The 24,907-nt window shown below is 42.9% G+C and overlaps 1 protein-coding gene across 1 annotated transcript in view; it reads right to left on the reverse strand.

Moving 5' to 3' along the window:
• The window catches only part of lrrc1 (leucine rich repeat containing 1), a 390,137-nt gene that overhangs the window by 311,127 nt on the left and 54,103 nt on the right, over positions 1–24,907 (reverse strand). Inside the window, exon 8 of the mRNA XM_070884885.1 lies at positions 20,985–21,068. Within this exon, the coding sequence (XP_070740986.1) occupies positions 20,985–21,068 (84 nt within the window). The remainder of the gene's footprint in view (positions 1–20,984; positions 21,069–24,907) is intronic.

The following is a 24,907-nucleotide window of genomic DNA, read 5'->3' on the forward strand; positions in this document are numbered from 1 at the left end:
TCACTGAATTATAGAATAATGGGCCCATTTTCGCCACCCTTCAGCTCGAAGCTTTTTCCGTTGCTTAACTTACTGGAAGTATGAGCTAATAACAGCACGGTCAGGGCAACGTGACATCTGGGACCTCTGTGAAAAGCGGGATGAACAGCTATCTCCTTAAACACTGAGATTTAACGATTAAGAAACAGAGGAATGACAGAAGGAAATAGGGTGACTTTTTCTTTCTGTACATGATTTGAATGTAAAGAGAGGGGAAGAAAGATTGGATTGCGAGAGAGAGAAAAAACAGAGGCAGAAAGGAAAAGTAAGAAAAAAAATTGTAAAAATTTTAAATTGAACATTTTTTAAATCCAACAATTCACTACATGCAGGAATGAGGTTGAACAGTTTAAATTGCTGAATTTCTGGGCATCGCATTATCACCACATCGTTAAAAAGGTACTTCTGCGGTTAAATTCCAGCCCTAACTTTTTGCAGTGAGTTTAGTGGGCAATTAACATGCAAATCTAGCAAGTTCTTAAAAATAACGGGGGCACTAAGGGCGAGATGCTGTTTAGTGTGAAGCAAACAGTGTAATTCGACCAGTAAGTTCGAGATTGACAACTCGCGCGCATCTTTTAATTCCCTGAACTTGCTGGCCAGTTTGCACATTAATAACAGTGCGCGTTGTTAACACTTCATTATTTTTCCAGCAAGACCCAGCCCAATGTAAAGGAGAAGGGAAGTTTTTTTTTTGGTGGGGGGGGGGGGCGGAAATGAGAGAACAGTTCTTTACTTCTCCAACTTGCTTCCCCACCCTTGAACAATACTCCTTCATGTTATAGCAGGAAAAAACTTAAAACAAGACCATTCCCTGACATCACCAGGTATCAGTCCATGTCCCAGTGAGGTTTCATTGACTGCAATGAAAATTACAATTTTGGGACTTCATGACAGTTGATAGTCACCTGACCCAGGAAACCAGGTTAATGACCCACAGCATGAATTCTGGAGGAAATTTACTGTCAAAATAGCTGCGTAGTTAGAATTTCTAGGCAACACAATAAGTTGTTAAGTACAGCAGTGTTTTTTTTAAATTCATTCATGGGATGTGGGCATTGCTGGCAAGGCCAGCATTTATCGCCCATCCCTAATTGCCCTCGAGAAGGTGGTGGTGAACCGTCTTCTTGAACCGCTGCAGTCCGTGTGGTGATGGTACTCCCACAGTGCTGTTAAGGAGGGAGTTCCAGGATTTTGACCCAGCGACGATGAAGGAACGGCGATATATTTCCAAACAGGATGGTGTGGAATTTGGAGGGGAACACGAAGGTGGCGGTGTTCCCATGCACCTGCTGTCCTTGTCCTTCTAGATGGTAGAGGTCGCGGGTTTGAGAGGTGCTGCTGAAGCAGCCTGGAGAGTTGCTGCAGTGCATCTTGTAGATGGTACACACTGCAGCCACGGTGCACTGGTGATGGAGGGAGTGAATGTTTAAGGTGGTGGATGGGGTGCCAATCAAGTGGGCTGCTTTGCCCTGGATGGCGTAGAGCTGCGAGTGTTGTTGGAGCTGCACTCATCCAGACAAATGGAGAGTATTCGATCACACTCCTAACTTGTGCCTTGTAGATGATGGAAAGGTTATGGGGAGTCAGATGGTGAGTCAACTGTCACACAATACCCAGCCTCTGACCTGCTCTTGTAGCCTCAGTATTTATGTGGCTGGTCCAATTTGGTCAATGATGAGCCGCAGGATGTTGATGGTGGGGGATTCGGTGATGGTAATCCTGTTAAATGTCAAGGGGTGGTGGCTAGACTCTCTGTTGTGGATATGGTCATTGCCTGCCACTCGTGTGGAGCAAAGCTTACTTGCCACTCATCAGTTCAAGTCTGAAAATTGTTCAAGTCTTGCTGCATGCAGCCATGGGCTGCTTCATTTTCTGAGGAGTTGCAAATGGAACTGAACACTGTCCAATCATCAGCGAACATCCTCACTTCTGACCTTACGATGGAAGGAAGGTCATTGATGAAGCAGCTGAAGATAGTTGGGCCGAGTAGCAGCTCCAGACAGGGAGGTGAGAGCTGACAGTGTCAGCTGTGGCTCAGTGGGTAGCACTCTCACCTCTGAGTCAGAAGGTTGTGGGTTCAAGTCCCACTCCAGGGACTTGAGCACAAAAAAATCTCGGCTGACACTTCAGTGCAGTGCTGAGGGAGTGCTGCACTGTCGAATTGTCGTCTTTTGGATGAGATGTTAAACCGAGGCCCTGTCTGCTCTCTCAAGTGGATGGAAAAGATCCCATGGCACTATTTCGAAGAGCAGGGGAGTTATTCTAGGTATCCTGGCCAATATTTGTCCCTCAATTAACAAAAAAAACAGATTCAGATTATCACATTGCTGTTTGTGGGAGCTTGTTTATGTGCAAATTGGCTGCTGCGTTACTTACATTAAAACAGTGACTACACTCCAAAAGTACTTCATTGGCTAAAAAGCACTCAGATGTCCAGTGGTTATGAAAGGCGCGATATAAATCCAAGTCTTTTTCTTTCGAGGACACTGCCCTGAGGAACTCCTGCAGCGATGTCCTGGGACTGTGATGATTTGCCTCCAACCACAACAACCATCTTCCTTTGTGCTCGGTATGACTCCAGCCAGTGGAGAGTTTTCCTCCTGATTCCCATTGACTTCAATTTTACTCGGGCTCCTTGATGCCACACTCGGTCAAATGCTGCCTGAAGGGCAGTCACTCTCACCTCACCTCTGGAATTCAGCTCTTTTGTCCTTGTTTGGACTAAGGCTGTAATGAGGTCTGGAGCTGATTGGTCCTGGGGGAACCGAAACTGAACATTGGTGAGAGGGGCACTGGTGAGTAAGTGCTGCTCAATAGCACTGTTAACGACACCATTTCATCACTTTGCTGATGATTGAGAGTAGACTGATGGGGTGGTAATTGGCCGAATTGGATTTGTCCTGCTTTTTGTGGACAGGACATACCTGGGCTATATTCTACATTGTCGGGTAGATGCCAGTGTTGTAGCTGTACTGGAACAGCTAGTTCTGGAACACAAGTTCTTCAGCACAACAGCTGGGATGTTGTCGGGCCCATAGCCTTTGCTGTATCCAGTGTGCTCAGCCATTTCTTGCTATCACGTGGAGTGAATGGAATTGGCTGAAGACTGGCTTCTGTGATGGTGGAGACCTCAGGAGGAGGCCGATATGGATCATCCACGCGACACTTCTGGCTGAAGATGGTTGTATACGTTTCAGCCTTGACTTTTTCCACTCGTGCGCTGGGCTCCGCCATCACTGAGGATGGGGATGTTCATGGAGCCTCCTCCTCTCGTTCGTTGTTTCAATTGTCCATCACCATTCACAACCGGATGTGGCAGGACTGTAGAGCTTTGATCTGATCCGTTGGTTGTGGGATTGCTTAGCTCTCTCTATAGCATACTGCTTCTGCTGCTAGCATGCAGCTTCCCCAGGTTGGCATCTCATTTTTAGGTATGTCTGGTGCTGCTCCTGGCATGCTCTTCTACACACCTCATTGAACCAGGGTTGGTTGCTTGGCTTGACGGTAATGGCAAAGTGAGCGATGTGCCAGGCCACGAGGTTACAGATTGTGGTGGAATACAATTCTGCTGCTGCTGATGGCCCACAGCGCCTCATGGATGTCCAGTTTTGAGCTGCAAGATGTGTTCTGAATCTGTCCAATTTAGCACAGTGGTAGTGCTATGCAACATGATGGAAGGTGTCCTCTGTGTGAAGACAGAATTTTATCTCCACAGGGTCTGTGCGGTAGACACTCCTACCAATCCTGCCATGGACAGATGCATCTACAACAGGAGATTTGTAAGGACAAGGTCAAATAGGTTTTTCCCTCATGTTGGTTCTCTCACCACCTGTCGCCGTCCCAGTCTAGCAGTTCTGTCCTTCAGGACTCGGCCAGCTCTGCCAGTACTGGTGCTACCGAGCCACTCTTGGTGATGGACGATGAAGTCTCCCATTATGAGTACATTTTGTGCTCTTGCCTCAGTGCTTCTTCCAAGTGGTGTTCAGCATGGAGGAGTACTGATTCATGAGCTGAGGGAGGGCGGTATGTGGTAATCAGCAGGAGATTTCCTTGCCCATGCTTGACCTGATGCCAAGAGACTTTCTGGGGTCCGGAGTCAATGTTGAAGACTCCCAGGGCCACTCCCTCCCGACTGTACATCACTGTGCCACCACCCTTGGTGGGTCTGTCCTGCTGGTGGAACAGGACAGGACATACTCGGTGGGGGGAGGAGTGGGGGGGGGGGGGGGGGTTGGTGATGGAGGAGTCTGGGATATTGGCTAAAAGGTATGATTCTGTGAGTATGACTGTCAGGCTGTTGCTTGACTAGTCTGTGGGACAACTCTCCCAATTATGGCCCTCGTATCCAAATATTAGTGAGGAGGACTTTGCAGGGTCAACTGGGCTGGGTTTTCTATTGCTGTGTCCGAATCTAGTGCCTAGGTCGATGCCGTATGGTCCCTCTGGTTTTCTTATTGTTGTTTTTCGTCGAGGTTTGTTACAAATAAGTGGCTTGCTAGGCCATTTCAGAGAACAGTTAAGAGTCAACCACAATGCTGTGGGTCTGGAGACACATATAGGCCAGACCCAGTAAGGACGGCAGATTTCCTTCCCTAAAGGATATGAGTGAACCAGATGTGTTTTTAATGACAATCCGGTGGTTTCATGATCAGCATTACTGATACTAGCTTTATAATACCAGATTTATTTCAATAACTGAATTTAAATTCCACAGCTGTCGTGATGAGATTCTGAACTCATGTCTCCAAATCATTCGTCCAGGCCTGGATTACAAGTCTAGTACCTTAACCATAGCGGTTATGGTACTGGACTAACAACCCAGAGGTAGGAGAGTTAAAATCTATGGCAATCTGTGAAACTGCACTGAATACAATTTGGTAATTCATGGGCCATCACTGGAAAACTGACCATGAAAGCTGTAAAAACCCAAAGACTTCAGTCCTGCCCTTCAGGGAAAGGTCCCTTTCACCTCCACTCAGTCCGGCCTACATGTCATTCTAGTTCACACTTTGTGGTTGAACCTTCATGCCCTCTCTAGTGGCCTAACAAAGGAGGTCCACCAGCGCTATCTCAGGACAACTTGGGGATGCCGTATACATGGACTTGCCAGCTTCACTCATGTCCCGAGAATGAATTTAGAAAAAAATCCTCAACGCAAATAATAACTGTTTAGATGTAGTGAGAGTACTTTTAAGGAATTACATCATGTGGAATAAGCTCTATAAAATAAATGATAACAAAATGCAATTTATAATAAAATCAACTCTTACTGTAGGGGCATTATAAACTGTATGGTATCAGACAGAGCTATACAAAGAACTCAACAACTGCTTCGACTACAGAAGCTGCAGACAGCAGGAAGCTGCTCAAATACACTGCAATACATTTGTCACTTGAATCAATGTTTTTATAGTCTACTTACAAGAAGCAAGAATGGCTAGTTTTAAGGCAGTGTAATCATCTACAGTGCAACTAAATCCAATTTAATATCAGCGGGTCAGGCAGCATCTGTGGAGAGAGAAACTGAGTTAACGTTTCAGGTCGATGACCCTTCGTCACAACTCTTTCTCTCCACGGTTGCTGACTGACCCGCTGAGATTTCCAGCATTCTCTGCTTTTATTTCAGATTTCAGCATCCGCAGTATTTTGCTTTTGTAAATCCAACAAAAGCAGTTAAAACGGCTATTACATACGAATACAGAATTTGTGCGAGTTGCGCTGCCAATATTAAACATAAAATGAGATGACCGGTGAAAGACTTGTGCTTGAATCAAAAATCCTATAAAATGAAAGAAGTTGGGAAACGATTGGACATCATAATATGTCTGAATCTGGTGTCAAATACCTTTACAAATATTGAATATAAAAGACAGATAAGTTGGACAGTCTCAGGAAAATGTATCAGCATTCTGAAATGACTGTAGTTGGTGTGACAATCAAAATGATTTAATCTTTACAATAATCACCATCTGGATTTCAAGATTTTTTTAGATTAAGAAAAATAAAACCGTCATTTCTGGTTTTCTCTTCTCCTTGATCCTCTGCTCATCCATCCCCTGCGATGAACACCCATACCCCTCCGACAGCATCTACATTGATCAGGCCGCAAAGAGCATGTTGGTAGAGGTTTAGGTGGTCTGTGTGCTACTTAACCACTCCCCCCCCCCCCACCCCCACCCACTTCACAACACCTATGGGAAAGAGCCACATCCAATTTGGCATTTCCACCGACAACGCAATCCAAATTGGTGATCCACCATTGGGAAATTGTGAATGCAAATCACTACAGCACATTAGTGTGGTGCAGGGTGCGGGAGGAGGAGAAGGGAGAGAGAGAGAGAGAGAGAGAGAGAGAGAGAGAGAGAAAAAAAAAAGTGAGTCAACCCATGCTGTCCTCATGCACTACCGAGCAGCTGTTAACGGACCAGTGTTGGCAAAAGTCTGGGAAACAAGTCACCTTACCAACCTCCCAGTTAGAGAGTAGCATGAAAGGAAAAAAAACAACACCACAGCTGAAACAAGTAAATAATGATTACTGAATGATTAATCTCGGAGTCAGCAAAAACTAGAAGTTGGACCACTCAGTGCTATTACTCTCTATGTTTGATACTTCCAACAGTATAGGAATTGGCAGGCCTCTGTTTTCCCCTATTGGCGAACTGGACTGTAAGAGACCAGGAGTACAGGACTAGGCAAGGGGCAGGTGCATGAGCAGGAAATTACTTCTGACATGCATCGAAGTAAAACTCCACATGACTTTATGTCAGGCTCTTAACCAGGGTAAACTCAATACATTACGAACCGAGTGTGTATAAGAAAATTCCTCAAGTAACTAAATGCCTTGAAATAATAGAACCGTTTTCTTGAATGGAAAGCAAGAATTTAACGGAAAAGGTACACTTCAGAAAACTGATCATTAAACTTTCAGTAAGTTAATAGAAAGACCCAATAGCACAGATTCCATATCATGCAGAAAAATGTTGTCAGTACACCTGTACTTTTGCCCAAATACAATACAGATCAAAATTAGTAAGAAACAATTGTTTCTACTTTATATTCCTAAAGCATTGATCACTAAATCAAACGGTGTGTAATTACATTTACATAAAATAAGCTGACAATAAAATACATCACGCACACACACACATCATTTTAATAGAGTAGTTAAACAGTCTCAGCTTCCATTTACAAGAGTAATGCAAACTCAAATGTAGTCAATTTAAATTAGTGTACAATTAGCGATTCAAAATGTGGATTATAAGGCTTCCATATCTTGAAAAATGTACCTATTTATATTTAATTAACTACAACTGAAATTTTAACCAAGCAACCATCACTATTCAAGTCATACAATCGATTAAAACCAATTTATATTTGCAGAATAGGTACACAATACTGATTAGGTATGAAAGAACAATGGAAACCAATACAGTACAATCAGTGGACAGACGAGCCAGAATTATCTGCTTCTGTTTGCCAGCCTATTTATTTTAATGGAGAAGAAAATTGCAGTCTGGCCAGCTGCAGAAGCAGAAAATCTATCTATAATATTAAAAACATATGTAGTGGGAAAGGGGGGAGAGAAAGAGAGAACCAGTTGTGTGGTCTACGTCAGAACCAATAACCTAGCAAGAGAGGGAGGAGGCCCTACTAAGAGAGTACCAGGAGCTAGGAGCTAAATTAAAAAGCAGGACCAAGAGAGGTAATCTCCAGATCCACATGCAAACTGGCAAAGGAATAAACAGAGCAGGAAAGTAAATGAATGGCTGAAAGAGTGGTGTGCGGAGGAGGTGTTTCATTTCATGGGATTCTGACGCATGTACTGGGACAGGAAGGAGCTGTATCACTGGAACATGCTGCAACCAAACTCCCAACAGAAAGGATAAAAGAGCACCTGAGTAATGACTTCAACCCAATAAAGGAGGGCGGGGGAGGGTAGAAATTGTAGTAACCTACAGATAAGAAAAAAGGATGAGAGCAAAGGTCAGAACACAAAAGAGATAAAGAAAATGCAAATACTCTGGGTACAATAATAGTTAAAGAAAGTAACAAGGTGGATAAGGGAATGTCTATGGATGTTGTCTACATGGAATTCCTGAAGGCATTCGATCAGGCATTCTGCAGAGATTATTAGCAAGAATGAAAGCACATGCAATTGGAGATAACCTTGCAACATTAGTTGGGAGGTAGGAGATGGAGTGTAGGGATAAAGGGAAGTTGCTCCGATAGGCAGGATGTGACAATTGGAATTCCCTAGGAATCCGTACTGAGGCCTCAGTTTTTCTCCATATATATCAATGACTTGGATGAAGGAATAAAGAGTTGTATATGTAAACATGCACATGAAATTAAGTTGGGAGACACAGTAATTTGTGCAGATGGGACCAGGAAGGGGAGCAGGAAGTTACAAAGGGACATAGACAGATTAAGTGAGTGGGCAACACTGTGGCAAATGGAGTTCAATGTAGGGAAGTGTGAGGTCATCCATTTTGGATCAAAGAGAGATAAATCAGAGTGTTCTCTAAATGGTGAAATACTAGGAACTGTAGAGGGGCAGAGATTTAGGTGTCCACGTACATAGACCACTAAAAGCTAGTGGACAGGTACAAAAAAATAATTAAACAGAATATTGTCTTTTATCTCGAGGGGGCGAATACAAAGAGGAGGAAGTTATGCTTCAGTTGTACAGAGCTGCTGGAGTACTGCCTTCAGTTCTGGGCACCACACCTCAGGAAAGATGTATTGGCCTTGGAATAGTATAGATTCACTGGCATGATAGCGAGACGAAAAGGATTAAATTATGTGGGCAGGATGCATAAAGCTGGCTTGTGTTCCTGGAGTGCAAAAGGTGGAGGGGAGAACTAATCGAAGTGTTTAAAATGACAAAATGATTTGCTATGGTAGATACAAAGCAACCAATTCCTCTGGTGGGGGAATCCAAAACAAGGTGACACAATCTTAAAATTAGAGCTATGCCATTCAGGAGTAAAATCGGGATGAATTTTTTCCACACAAGTGTAGTGGAAATCAGGAACCCTCTCCCCAAAACACCGTGGATGAGGTGGGGCAACTGAAATTTTAAAGACCGAGATGGATAGATTTTTGTTAGATAAGGGCATCAAGATATATGGATCTAAGGCTGGTAATGGAGTCAAGATACAGATCAACCATGATCTGATTAAACAGCAAAACAGGCTCGAAGGGCTGAACAGCCTACTCCTAAGCACCTATAAAATAATTGACAACAGGAAGTGATTACAAGGGCGTAATTTCACTGAATCATTCAAACTCAGGTAGGACAGCAGCCTCGTAACCTTACACCTATTTATTGCCAAGCAATAATCTGTTGAATAAGAGTTAACGAATATGATATTGATTAAAGTGTGTCACAATAGATAGCTCTTCAGTACCATTTTATCAGGCATCAACGTGGAGTACACAGGCTAATTTCAGCCATGCCGTGCTGCTCACCCAATAACCAAATACCACACCCCTCCACTGTAATATACTCCAAAATAAACAAAAGAATATAGAATCGTACAGCACAGGAGGTGGCTATTTGGCTCATCATGTCTATGCGGCTCATCATGTCTATGCTGGCTCTTTGAAAGAACTCCCCAATTAATTCCACTCACCTGCTCTTTCCCACAGCCCTGAAAATGTCTCCTTTGAAAGTAGATATCGAACTCTTTTGAAAGTTACTATTGAATCTGCTTCCATCACCTTTCAGGTTGTGCATTCCAGATCATAATTCACCGCTTTAAAATATTTCTCATTTCCCATCCTGAATTTTTTGCCGATTATCTTAAATCTGTGTCCTCTGATTATTGACTCTTCTGCCAGTAGATGCTTCTCCCAACCGACTGTATCAAAATTTCATAATTCTGAACAATATTAAATCTCCCCATAACCTTCACTGCTATGAAAGAAAAAGGTTTGCACTTATATAGTGCCTTTCGTGACCTTCAAAGTGCTTCACAGCCAATAAAGTACATTTTTGAAGTGTAGTCACTGTTATAATGCAAGAAACGTGGCAACCAACATTGGCCAGAACACCAGGGAGAACTCCCCTTCTGCTCTTCGAATAGTGCCATGGGATCTTTTCCGCCCATCTGAAAAGTCAGACAGGGCCTCGATTTAACCTCTCATCCAAAAGATGGCATTTCTGGCAGTGCAGCACAACCTCAGTACTGCACTGGAGTGACACCGTAGATGTTGTGCTCAAGTCTCTGCAGTGGAACTTGAACCTTTGATTCAAAGGCGAGAATTCTACGACTGAGTCACGGCAAGAACAATCCCAGTTTCTCTAGTCTCTCCACATCCACATCACTGAAGTCCCTCATCCCTGGTATCATTCTGGTAAATCTCCCCTGCACCCTCTCCATGACCGTCACATCTTTCCTAAAGTGCGTGCTCAGAATTAGACAATACGCCAGCTGAGGCCTAACCAGTGATGTATAAAGGTTCATCATAACTTCCTTGCTTTTATACTTATGCCTCTATTTATGAAGCCAAGAATCCTGCATACTTCAACAATTGTCTTGCCACCTTCAAAGGTTTGTGTATGTAAACCCCCAGGTCTCTCTGTTCCTGCACCCCTTTTAAAATTGTACCTTTTTATTGGGGAGTTCAATACCATCATGGGATGAGAGGACAGTACACAAGCTGGAAAGCCAACCAAAATCCTTGCTAGGATTACTGCCTTATAAGCATGCCTGATATCAAAGGATAAATATGGAAAAACAAAAATGTTTTGGCTCATTCTTACTCATCCAGTCCTTTCCCCCCATCAGAGCTTCCAAATGTTTCTTAAATTATTAAAGGATTTTAACCATAAATCCATTCCATGTGTGGATCATGGTTTGTGTGGAGAATTTCCAGATATTTCGTTGTAAATTTCCCTTCTGCCAGTTTGAATTTGTGCCTATATCCCACCATGACAGTATCACTTGAAGCATCTCAATTGACCATTTCTATACCTTTAATGCCATAGAATACTTATGTTGCCCATTGTTTTCTTCCCAAGTGTAATACCTCACACTTAACCTTGTTGGATTTCATGTATCACTGCTCTACCTGCCTGTCTACAGATTTTCTTTCACTTTCTGTAGATCATTCAGATTTGACAGTCCCACTCCCTTCAGTTCCAGCAGCATCTGCCAATTCAAGCAGATTGCATTTTGCTTTTGAATTAAAATGTCCTTCACTTAAATATATTTTGAAGTGCACGGCGTCAGTTTTATTTTGTTTCCAGTCTCGGCCCGATTGTGTTTATGATTTGTATTTAAATTGCCAGTGACTGTTCTGACAGGTACCAGCCAGTCTGATCCATGATCTTGATGCTCTCAACTAATGATTAATGATTGTGTCACTTATCACTGTACATTTATGTTGTTGTAACATGATTTGAAGGAAAGATGATCAGTATATACAATGGAAACTTTAGAGTTGTGATGCAGTGGAATTCACTTCTAGGGTGAGTGATTCAGGCAGAAATTATGACAACATTCCAGATTAGATGTGATAGATGGGCAAAGGAAAAGCAGATAAAGGATACAAGAACGGGGCGGGTAAATAGCATTTTTTTCTCTCCTCTTCAATGCCCCAGGGCCCTCTCCTGTCTCCTCTCCAACCTATCACCTAATCATGCCTTTCATTTCTCCCCTGTCAGGTATTTACCCACCGCCCAAATCCCTATGCCAAACTTTATCTATTCTTCTACATTCCTACTCTCCTGCCACTATTGCAGGCTTCAATCCCTCTTAGTTAATGCCACAGCTACCCTCTGTTCCTCTATCAGCTTTCTCTGAAGGGACCATCATGGCACTTGCCACTTCCTCCTTAGCAACCCCAACTGCCCCATCCTTCTTTCGAGTCAACCTTCCTGACTTGCACACCTGCTGGAGACGAATCTCTCCAACTTCCTTCCTGTCCCCACTTCCTACATCCATCACCACTGACCTTTAGGACTTCGCCAGGTCAACAATCGTCACCCGCCTCCACATTTCCCTCCAGATTGTCTATTCACTCACCAACAAGACCCTTGTCATCCACAACCTTGCTGTGGATGATTGCATTGACATCATGGCTTTGATGAAAACATGGCTTAATCATGGGTGACAACATCTTGCCCTTAACTGAAGCGACTCTTTATCCTCAGGGATATCAGGCTCCATTTCGACTCAGCTTGCCATCCCCCTCTCCTCCAGATTCACTACCTTCCAATTCTCCCTCGATACTCTCCTATCTGTATTCACAGCCACCCTCTCAACTGGGCCATCTCATGTGGCCTTTCTACTCCTACTGTCTCAATCACAGACAAGGCCATCTCTGATCATATCCTTGTATCCCTCACCGCTCATTCCCCCTTCCAACCCCACTTCCTTCTGGGCCCACTACTGGAAAACAAACTCTTCCCCAAGTCACTGGCTCGGTCAATTGAAAATTGCAAAGCAGAGATCGATTAGCGTTTTGTTCGGCAAGGGTAATAAAGGGAACGGAACCAAGTTGGGTAGATAGAGTTAAGATAAAAATCAGCCCTGATCGAATTGAATGGCAGAAAAGGTTCAACAGGCCTACATGTTAACATGGCACTTTCAGACTCCCAACTGTCTAGGCTTTGGCCCTTCATTCTCCATGACACTTCAGCACTCTCACCCCTTTGACGCCCTTGTCCCAGGTATAACCCTTACTCTCTCCCACACTGGTCATTCCCGTTCGTTAAATCCACATCTTCACTCCCTTAGGCCCAAGGGGCACAGACATGAACGTATGTGACTCACAGTTGATTTAGCCATTCATTGCCAGCTCTGGTTGGACCTGATCAAACACCATCAGGCCTAATGCTCTCTTCTGCTGAGACTGCTCACGACTCCAGAATTGGAATGCAAAGATATCAACTTTTATTCTCCACTACTTACATAGGGGTCAAGTGAAGTGGTAATTTGAAACAAACATTGGTGTCCCTTAAAATGCTCTAAACCAGTTTTAACATGTTAAATGTTTAGTGTTTTCCTGGACTGTGGATGAGAAAGTGCATGAGTGATTCCAGACCTGAGGAGCTAGAAAGGAGGGAATTTACCTTTATACATCCATTCAAGCATGCATTCACAGCTCATCAACTCAGTAATGAGTAAGTAATGCTGACATTGTGGCTGTCTCACACATTCTTGCTTCAAACCGCCACCCTCGCTCACAGCTAGTAAATCCAGTATTTACTTTTATCCCAGTTTGATTTCTCAAGTTGAGGCAGCACCTGAGCAGACAATATACTCAAAGCAACAGATCATTCATTCTTCATATCATTGTCTCACAGAAGTTCCAATACAGAAATCCCACACCTCAAAATTGGAATAATACTGCAAGAACATAGGAACAGGAGTAGGCTCCTTAAGCGTGTTCTGCCATTCAATTAGATCAGGGCTGATCTTTACTTTATCTTAACACCATCTACCCGACTTGGTTCCGTTCCCCTTACTACGCTTGCCGACTAAAACACCAATCGATCTCGGCTTTGGAATTTTCAACTGACCCAGTCTCAACAACGTTTTGGAAGAAGAGATTCCAGATTTCCACTACCCTTTGTGTGAAGTCATCCTCGACCCCGAGGGACTGCCTATTATGATGTGTGAAGAAGTGCTTCCTGACATCACCCCTGAATGACCCAGGAGTTGGCCAACTCCTGCCTAGCGAATGTCCTTCAAATTCACTCTGGTAAACGCAATGCAAGCGTTTTTTAAAAAAAATAGAAAAATAAAATTTTATCACTTATTTATATATTAAAAACCCTGTCCATTAAGGTGAGTTTATTTTTAGCTGTTAAAACACATTAAAAAAAATTCCCAAAACACACATTTTAGGATAAAATTATTTAATTAAATTGCATTTTAATTAATTTTAAATATGTAATATGTTTTTTTTGTGTTTATTTTCAGTGTTTTTGTGGTATTCCCATTCTACTTCTACTAGGCGGTCCCTCGTGGCAAGGATGACGCTCTTCACACCAAAAAAGATGGGCTCACAGGTGTTACAATGAGTTTCATCTTAAAGGGGTGGATGATGCCTGTGCGTGGATTTTTTTAGCGTGTGGTGACCGTTGCAGACCAGCCACCAGCTGGTGTGACAGAACTAGGTCTTGGTCCAGTGACGAGAATTGGCCAAGACGACTGGAGAGCAAGCACTGTTGTGCCTCGCTGGGCCCCGACCCCGCTGCTGTTGTATGCTGTGCCGCTCCTGGGCAACGATGCCTCTGTTATATGCTGTGCCACGACTCTGCTGATATTAAATGCTACGCCGCCCATCGCTGGGCTCGACCTCCACACGCCACCGCCCCCCCCCCACCCCCGGGCTCAAATGCCACCCCTCGCTGGGTCGCGATTCCAGCCCAGCGGGGGTGGGGCGGAGGTTAAACCCAGCGGGTGAGGGGCGTTCATTCCCATTCGTACTTATTGCAGTTCCGTACAGACGGAATCACTATAAGCCTGAATGGGGATCCTGCTACTCTGATTGATCATGTGGGCCGGCCCAACCTAAGAGATCGATACGAACTGCTCAAGTCACCGGAGATACATGGGCCCCTAAGCTGGCCTTCGCTTAGAGGCCCAGGACCGCAAGTTGACGAACCTCAGACAACCAGCTACCTTCTTAGAAATTTTTGCTGTCAGAGACATCCGCCCGCAGGAAGCCTCCGACTACAATTTCTGGTCCACTATCTCCCACAACTCTGGCCATCAGACTTCAGCAATTTCCATGCCGATGATGGAAACGGGGCCTTTGTTGGTTATCCACAACGATCCACTCGACTTCACTCGTGATTCCTAATACTGCTACTGCTTAAGGAAAGGTCTAACGAAAGGTCACCTGACAACCTGATTATGCCTAAAATGTTTCAGGTAACCTCCAATAACCTTTAGAGAGGTTTGGGGCACTGAGGAATCAGCCTTTTGCAGACAACACTGGACAGTAATCTTGTCTTGAAGCAGACTTTGAACAACCACAATATGCCAAAACATTCCTGATCGTTTGATCAATTTCTCAAAGTTGGCAGTGAAACATGCACATCATAAGAACAGAAGAATTAGGAACAGGAGTAGGCCATCTAGCCCCTCGAGCCTGCTCCGCCATTCAACAAGATCATGGCTGATCTGGCCATGGACTCAGCTCCACTTACCCACCCGTTCCCCATAACCCTTAATTCCCTTATTGATTAAAAATCTATCTATCTGTGATTTGAATACATTCAATGAGCTAGCCTCAACTGCTTCCTTGGGCAGAGAATTCCACAGATTCATAACCCTCTGGGAGAAGAAATTCCTTCTCAACTCGGTTTTAAATTGTCTCCCCTGTATTTTGAGGCTGTGCCCCCTAGTTCTAGTCTCCCCGACCAGTGGAAACAACCTCTCTGCCTCTATCTTATCTATCCCTTTCATTATTTTAAATGTTTCTATAAGATCACCCCTCATCCTTCTGAACTCAGAGTAAAGACCCAGTCTACTTAATCTATCATCATAAGGTAACCCCCTCATCTCCGGAATCAGCCTAGTGAATCGTCTCTGTACCCCCTCCAAAGCTAGTATATCCTTCCTTAAGTAAGGCGACCAAAACTGCATGCAGTACTCCAGGTGCGGCCTCACCAATACCCTGTACAGTTGCAGCAGGACCTCCCTGCTTTTGGACTCCATCCCTCTCGCAATGAAGGCCAACATTCCATTCGCCTTCCTGATTACTTGCTGCACCTGCAAACTAACTTTTTGGGATAGAGTTTCATGCACAAGGACCCCCAGGTCCCTCTGCACTGCAGCATGTTGTAATTTCTCCCCATTCAAATAATATTCCCTTTTACTGTTTCCCCCCCAAGGTGGATGACCTCCCATTTTCCAACATTGTATTCCATCTGCCAAACCTTAGCCCATTCGCTTAACCTATCTAAATCTCTTTGCAGACTCTCTGTGTCCTCTACACAACCCGCTTTCCCACTAATCTTTGTGGGAAATCATGCACCACCTTCTTGCCTTTCACCTACTAACAAGATTCCTATGGCTGGGCTACTCAAAGACCAGTGTTTTTAACATATTCAGTCAGGTTTAAGCGACCACAACCCTCCCACAAAGCTAAAGACTTTGCACATTTTTGCTTCTCCTGTTAGTCCTGAAGTCTCAGTGAACATTAAAATGAATCAGTTTATAAAAGAGTCTTGTATCACTGGTGTAATTATCTGGAAAGTTACACCATGTCTTCCTTCCCATCTATTAATAATGTCACCCAAGATTGGCTTCTGCATTCTTCCAGCAAAACCAATGACATCTTTTTTTCAGGTATTTAAAATGAGGAAGACCTTTTACTAGTTCATCACGTTTCATTTAACTGACAAACTGCATTTGAAAGAACAAGCTTCTGAAAAACTTCTAGTGGGCTTGACCATAAAAATGTACTTGGATGTCTTCTTAGATCCTTGAACAAAAAGCAGCGTTTCCCAATTTTCCCCATTGCCAAGCTGGGTTCCACGAAAGAACTACACTTCAAAATTGTTGTAACTACAAGGAAATCCGTACTTGACTATTTTTGTAATATAATTACAAGGAAATGGGTCTTGAAATGAATTCTGTTTTGTTCAGAAGTTGAGAAACATCTGCGAGAATGGGACTGCATTTTTAAAACTCGGATAATTTTCCTCTGATTTTGATCTGCTTCATCTCGTCCTAAAATAAACTCCAATTTAGAACAGGCAGTAAGTCCTCTTGTATGTTGGGACCTCTCGAGGGTAAAGCTGGTATCATACACAAATGGCAGATTGGAGCCTGTCATCTAACTCAACCTTGCATGGTTCACAAATACAGTAAGTGCCAGTCTCTCCGTTCAATTAAAGCACTGCTTATGGGCACCATTGATGGGTTACAGTGCCTCTGCTCTGTAATCAAGGGAAACCAGAGATCTGTGCAGGCGTATTTAAATACATGCCAATCTCTGTTCACTGGCCTTCAATTGCTGGTAACATTTCTCATGTTAACTGGAAAGTCAGTTCTTTTTAAACATTAGGAATATAAAGATGTCTCAGAAAACCGCCTGAGTTCTTTTTCGAAGTTTAAAGCTGCTTTGAGTTGATTGCACTACAACCAGCATGAAGAGAAAGTAGTCTGTGACTACCTTCTCTATGTAACCTGACAGCTGACTCGAAACAAAGTGCTCATCTTCTATCATTAACATGGGAAACGCGTTGCAGACACACGAGATGCACAGCATCATACACAGATAACAGATTGGAGCCCGTGGTCTAAATCATCCTGGGCAGTTTATCTTACATAAACGGCAAGATCAATCCTCAAAGTCACAACCAGCTATTTTACTGTATATAAACAACCCCACACATTCATAGATATCAAATCTTTTTTTTAAAGCCATGTGGTGGAGAAAATGAGATGAGCACAGGTGAAAAGTTAACATTTCCAATAATACAGAAAATATGGTTTCACTTGATAACCAATGTATATTATAGCTGTATATATTTTAGAGATTACATGCTCTGAGTGGGTTATAAAAGCACAAGCAGGTTTGTGTGTTTTAAATTTAAAACTGCCTTGAAAACATTCCAAACTAGAAGGATATTTTATCGTTTCTACGTCTGTCCATTTTGATTTTCACCATGGAAGATCACTTACCAATACCACCACTAATTTTTCCTTATCATTGCCGTAATGACCATTGGGATCTGCTCTAAGGTTGTGTCAAAAACAGAGCATTTACCATCAGGCATTTGACAAGGTGCCACATAAAAGGTTACTGCACAAGATAAAAGTTCACGGGGTTGGGGGTAATATATTTGCATGGATAGAGGATTGGCTAACCAACAGAAAACAGAGATTAATGGTTCATTCTCTGGTTGGCAACCAGTAACTAGTGGGGTGCCACAGGGATCAGTGCTGGGACCCCAACTATTTACAATCTATATTAACGACTTGAAAGGACTGAGTGTAAGGTAGCCAAGTTTGCTGACGATACAAAGATGGGAGGAAAAGAAATCTGTGAGGAGGACACAAAAAATCTGCAAAAGGACAGACAGGTTAAGTGAGTGGGCAAAAATTTGGCAGATGGATATAATGTTGGAAAGTGTGAGGTCATGCATTTTGGCAGAAAAAAAATCAAAGAGCAAGTTATTATTTAAACGGAGAAAGATTGCAAAGTGCTGCAGTACAACAGGACCTGGGGTACTTGTGCATGAAACACAAAAGGATAGTATGCAGATACAGCAAGTGATCAGAAATGGTATCTTGGCCTTTATTGCAAAGGGGATGGAATATAAAAGCAGGGAAGTATTGCTACAGCTGTACAAGTATTGGTGAGGCCACACCTGGAATACTGCGTGCAGTTTTGGTTTCCATATTTGCGAAAGGATATACTTGCTTTGGAGGCAGTTCAGAGAAGGTTCACTAGGTTGATTCCGGGGGTGAAGGGTTGACTTATGAGGAAAGGTTGAGTAGGTTGGACCTCTACTCATTGGAATTCAGAAGAATGAGAGGTGATCTTATCGAAACGTATAAGATTATGAGGGGGCTTGACAAGGTGGATGCAGATAGGATGTTTCCACTGATGGGGGAGACTAGAACTAGAGGGCATAATCTTAGAATAAGGGATCGCCCATTTAAAACAGATGAGGAGAAATTTCTTCTCAGAGGGTTGTAAATCTGTGGAATTCGCTGCCTCAGAGCTGTGGAAGCTGGGACATTGGATAAATTTAAGACAGAAAGAGACAGTTTCTTAAACAATAAGGGGTTATGGGGAATGGGCGGGGAAGTGGAGCTGAGTCCATGATCAGATCAGCCATGGCGAAGCAGGCTCAAGGGGCCATATGGCCTACTCCTGTTGCTATTTCTTATGTTCTTAGGAAGCTAAGCCTCCTATCAAGGACAGCGAACAGGAAAATAATTTTTACACTATAAAATCGTCACTTTCCAAGAATATTTTACAAACAACCCTACATTGTTTATCACTCACTGCCTTGCCACGAAAGGGTTATCTCCAGCATTCACCCGCTGCAACCCGATTACAACAATTGCGCAATGGCGCTTGAAGTTAACAATGCCTTAAATTCACATAATATTCACTGAAACATCCCGGAACCATCGAAAAACACAAACTTTTTTGCATGCTCATGCTGTTTCAGTCAAACATTCAATTTTGTTAATATATCAAAGCTGCAAGCAATCCAAGCAGGATATGAAATACATGAAGCCAAGCAAACAACGATCCCAAACGAGAATACAGCATTTCATGATCATGTGCAATCGCAAATGGACTTCATATTCAAGCATACTCACAGGTTTACATGTCTATATCACTCATTTCCCAAGCAGCGAACATTCACAGGAAGCAAAAATGTTAAAGGATTAAGCTTTCAAATCCTCATAGAACTTTGCAATTCGAAGAAGATACTGTTGACAATAATTAACCTGGTCGTGTTTTCCTCCTGCAGTTATAAACTATGCTGAACTTTTACAAAAACTTAACTGTATTCTAAATTGGCAGAATTTTCAAGTTTTCAACATGCTTAAAGAAAGAAATGGTAATTTTGAAAGAAAAAAGTTTACCAGGGATCATTGTAATTTTAACATGATCGTTGACTCAATGGGATGCCATCAAGTTACTGAAATTATTTTTGGCATAACTTGCTTTGCTAATGAAGTGCTCATCAAGCTCACTTGTACCAGAAAGTATATCAAATTAAATAAATATTAAATTCACATAAAAGGCGCATTTGTTTCTATATTTAATAATAGAAATGTGACATTTACTTCAAACTGCATGGGAATTAACAGAACCCCTCCCAGCCTCCTTAATTAAACTAAACTCACTTAATCTGAAGTACACTACAAATAAACCAAGTGTCAGCATACTTTCCTAAAAATTACGTTGACATGCAAGTTTTAAAATGCGACAGTATTACATTACAGCTAATAAGTTTTATGCATCATACTGGTGCATCAGCAGACTGCACTCAGTTCCCCAAGCATCAAGTTTCCAACTCTGACTGACAACGGTTTCAGATAGCAAGATATTCCTTGATACGGCCAAGAAGGGTGGGGACTGGAAGAGCATGGAAAAAAGGGAAGTCATTGGCCGGGATACTTTGGGTCATATTTGCGTACAGAACACTTAGTTTTAAAGTGGCTAGATATGGGATGGCAGGAAAGACTTAAAAACATTTAATGATGGAAGACAGTAGATTTAAAATGGGGCAAGGAAAATAGAAATAGTACATATTCCATGTCTTCTAATTGTAGGGAACTGCCTTAAGCACTGGAGTGACATTGTTTGCACTGATATGACAACAGTAAAATAGGTGAAGCCATATGCACACACAGAACTTGTGCACCAAATTTTATAGTACATTAGAAATGCTTTTTCTTTTGAATCACGCCTAAGAAACACAAACACTTTGAAGCGCTACATTGTATGCATCCTGACTAATTTATAAAAAATTGATTTGCTTACATCATAAACTAGTAAAGTTTATGATTTAGTTATAATTTCAAAACAAAAAGTTAAACATTTTTAAACAACAGATTATTTAAATTACTTCCTCTTTAATAATAGTCCAAGTACTAGCGCACAATGTACATAGGTATCAGAGGTTACTGAGGAAAAGCTTAGAGAACTTGATCAATTTTCAGAAAACTGGAGTGGTTCCCATTCTGGAAAATTAATCTTTTCAAGACTGCGAACTTGACCTGTGCCAGGTGCCTTCTTCAAAATAATACTAGATTGTGTAGCAATATGAGAGATCACTCTCTTCACCAGGTGTCTAAGAGGCGTCATGAATGTGATCCTAGTGATTGCTGCAAGCACGCACTTAAAGAAACGCACCATCTGCACATTCATGAAGCACTAATTGAGACAATTTCTAAACACCAGCTTCATCAATTCAAAACAAATAAATCACATAACCTTACCTCTTTAGGAATTGAGGTCAGTCTATTTCTGTCCACATTAAAATTTGTCAGCTTCCGCAACTTCCCAATACTCCTTGGCAAACTCTTTTTAAAAAAAAAGTTTATAGCTGTTACACAATACATCCAAAATCTGTCCAGTTCATAATGTTGTTCAAATATTGAAAAGGATTTTCCAAGTATAAACAGTTCTTATCTCCTTATCGACCCAAACACTGGAAGTACAGTCAATTTAAAAGAACAATTAGGGTTTAAATCAAATGATTTTCATTACAGTTTTCAATACACACATTCTCTTGCATATAAATATCTCCTTTTCACTTGATATTCTAGTGGCCTAGGAATCATCAGTCTTTGCTCATCTCATCCTTAACTAAATATCTGAAGTTTAAACCAACATTAAACTGGACGCTTGCTCCAAGTTAAGTGGATTGCGGCTCGTATGGTTGTTTTACTTCACACCTCCTCTTCGCCAGCATCCAAGTAGAAGTTATTGAAATTAAACTGTGCAACTAACAGTTTGCTCAGTTTAAAAAAATACAATTCAAGTCAAAATACTGGATTGCATATTGCTGTGTCAAACAACATTTTGCAGGCAAGTGCTGGGATATCAAATGGAAAATTGGAATCCTGAAGCCCTGGAAGAGTACGGGAAGAAATGTGGTGAGGAAGGCACAATTTGGGGGAAAACTCAAATGATCCAGAGGGCCGCAGGAGAGAATCCGGTAAAACTGACCAACTCACCAATGAGATAAACCTGGCCTTCTCTTCAGTCTCCCCAAATCACCCCCATAAACCACAACACGAGAGAATTCCTCACATTAACGTGTCCTGTACTTGGTTCTCCAACTAAGTGATCCAATAATAAAAAAAATACACACACACACACACCGTTTCTTTCTAAGTGCAGGCCAGCATCTTCCATGATGGTATGACAGCCCATTTCTCCAACTGCGTGAATGTGGACTGAACTACTGTGCAGGACACCTCATGCAAATAAAATCAAAGACTGAGGCAAGATTAAGAGGGAACAGGAAAACTAACTTATTGCCAGCAACTGATAACTACACCAGCAATCTCCTTACAAAACACCAAAGTGGAAATACATGGGACTAGAGCTCCCCAGACAAAATAGTTATAGATCTTGCAGAAAAGGGCAAACAACCCGTCTAATATTCCTAGCAAAGTCATCAATATCCCTTGGGCAATCAGAATACAACCTATTGTTGATTGTCAGGGTTGTTTACAACTCTTTTCGTTTCAGGGTTGTTTACAGGGCTTCGGAACATGCCCAGCTGCAATATATTAATGTACATTAGCAGTATACTGCAAGCACTATTAATTGTGTAGCATACTATGACATGGCGTGGCAGATAATCAATTAGAAGTGTTTGTGGGAGTCATACTTCTGACTTTTTATGATTGAGAAACACAGAAACCGTCAGGTTAACCGTCATGGTTACTGGCTCTGAAAGCAAAGCCAGTAATCAGGAGACACCTATTTCCCAATGCTAGAGTCCTTGGTTTCATAATATATATCTACTTTTTCAAAATGCAATGCACATCTGATAACTGCCACTGCCCAAAACATTAAATATTAAAATGAAAACTACTTGATGTGGCCCATGCAAGATCTGAAGAAAGGCCTCCACAGAAGTTAGAGACATCATCATCAACATCATAGGCGGTCCCTTGAAATGAGGATGACTTGCTTCCACGCCAAGAGGATGAGTCCACAGGTGTTTCAATGAAGGACCTGAAGACAACAGTCATATTAAATGGCTGTGTATTTGGAGTTGTGCTCGAATAATGCCTTCAAACAATTGGGCAAGTTCTCTCTCCTCATCCCACCATCCCTTCCTTTCTTTGTGGGGGTGGGGCCATAGGCATGAACCTTTATGTTCCAAAATGTCTGTGAATAGGTAAGGGAGCTTCAAGGTGTACTTGTGCATTTCCAATGGTTGTGGGGTTCTAATCTGCCTGGGAGTATAGCTTTTACTGGTCCCATCAGGTCACGGACTTGTTCAGGAATTCTGGCAGGTCAAACCAAACAGTATCTGGGTGGACAGCAAACCAGTCTGATTCAGGCACTGGATTACCGATTCTGCCACAGAACATAGGAACAGGCTCAGTTCCATTTTCCAACATGGTAGCCATCAAAACATAGATATATAGGCCCCAAGTTTCCACATGCGGCAAAACAGGCGCCCCTCCGAGCTGGGCGCCCGTTTCTCGCGCCGAAAACAGCGCCTGAAAAAAAAACCGCGCTATTCTCGAGCGCTTTGCAGCTCGATGTCAGCTTGGCGCGGCGCCCAGGGGGCGGAGCCTACCACTCGCGCCGATTTTGTAAGTAGGAGGGGGCGGATACCATTTAAATTAGTTTTTTTCGTGCCGGCAACCCTGCACGTGCGCGTTATCGCACGCACAGTGTGAAGGAAACAATGGCACTCGGCCATTTTTGTAGTTCTTTGTAGCTGCTCATTTTTAAATAAAACCACATTGCCCTTCCATGATCAGCACTGAGGCTTCTTGCAGCAGTGAGAAGGCTGCAGCAAGCCTCAGAAGTTGAGGCAGCCGTTTCCCGACGGGCCCGACCGACGGCAGGGGGGCCTCCCCTCCCCCCCAGCCTGCCGTCGGGAACGGCTGCCTCAACTTGTGAGGCTTCCTGCAGCCTTCTCCCTGCCTGAAGCACTTTCACACAGGTAGGAACATGGTTTATTTAATCTTTTCTTTGCTTATAAATTTTTATTCAGGTTGGAATTATTTGTATAATATTTGTAAAAGTATAACTAAGGATTTATTGTGGACTGTAATGACTTCCCTTGCCCCCCTCCCCCCACCTCGTTCCGGACGCCTAATTTGTAACCTGCGCCTGATTTTTTTAATGTGTCGACAAGATTTTTTCAGGCCTACAAAAATCTTCACTTGCTCCATTCTAAGTTAGTTTGGAGTACGTTTTCGCTGTGGAAACTTTCAAATCAGGCGTCAGTGGCCGGACACGCCCCCTTTTGAAAAAAAAATTCTGTTCAAAAGTGAAACTGTTCTAACTGACTAGAACTGCAGAAAACTTAAATGTGGAGAATTGCGATTTCTAAGATACTCCGTTCCCCACCAGTTGCTCCTAAAAATCAGGAGCAAATCATGTGGAAACTTGGGGCCATAATGTGTGGCCTCATGCCCAGCCTCCAGACAACTCCCAGGAGCTCCAAACTATAAAAGGAGAATTGTTTGGTCACATTTTATACAGCACAAATAAAGAGTCCCACTATTTCAAATCTAAAATTGCCACCACCGTATTCCCCAAGTACCGATATGAATCTACAAGTGGAAGCGATGTTCCTTATATATTTCAATCAATTCATCCAATATCCACTCCTGAGCTGTAATGCTGTACTCAGAGTCACCCACCATCTCCACTACTGATTTGTCCATTGTTAAAGAAAGCTAGTGGAGTATGCAAAGTCTCGGAGTCTGCGAGCACAATACCATACAAAAAGGAATGTCAAAATTCTTTCAAAAATGTCTGGAATGGACCAATGCCATTTCAAAAACTGGCTTCACTAAAGACACTTTCAAAGGTTAAGGCTTGGGAAGTCTCCGAATGTTCCTCCAAGGTTGGATAATTGGCACTCGGACGAGAGATGGGAAATGGGGGCTCAGACTCGAGATGAGGAATGGAGAATGAGGTCTTCGGGTGGGGAAGAGATGGAGATGGGAATGGGGGCTCAGGGGGCGAAAGAGGTGGATACTGGGGGCTCGGGTGAGAGATGGATACCAGGGAATGGGAGCTTGGGAGATGGAAACTGGGAATAATGTCTCGGGCGGTGGGGGGGGGGGGGGGGGGGGGGGAAAAGAGAGCTCGAAACTGAGGAATGAGGACTTATGGGGGAGAAGGTACGGGGAGAGAATGGAACTCGGGGTCAGGA

The sequence above is a fragment of the Pristiophorus japonicus genome, chromosome 7, assembly GCF_044704955.1.
Source record: "Pristiophorus japonicus isolate sPriJap1 chromosome 7, sPriJap1.hap1, whole genome shotgun sequence".
Taxonomy (NCBI): domain Eukaryota; kingdom Metazoa; phylum Chordata; class Chondrichthyes; family Pristiophoridae; genus Pristiophorus; species Pristiophorus japonicus.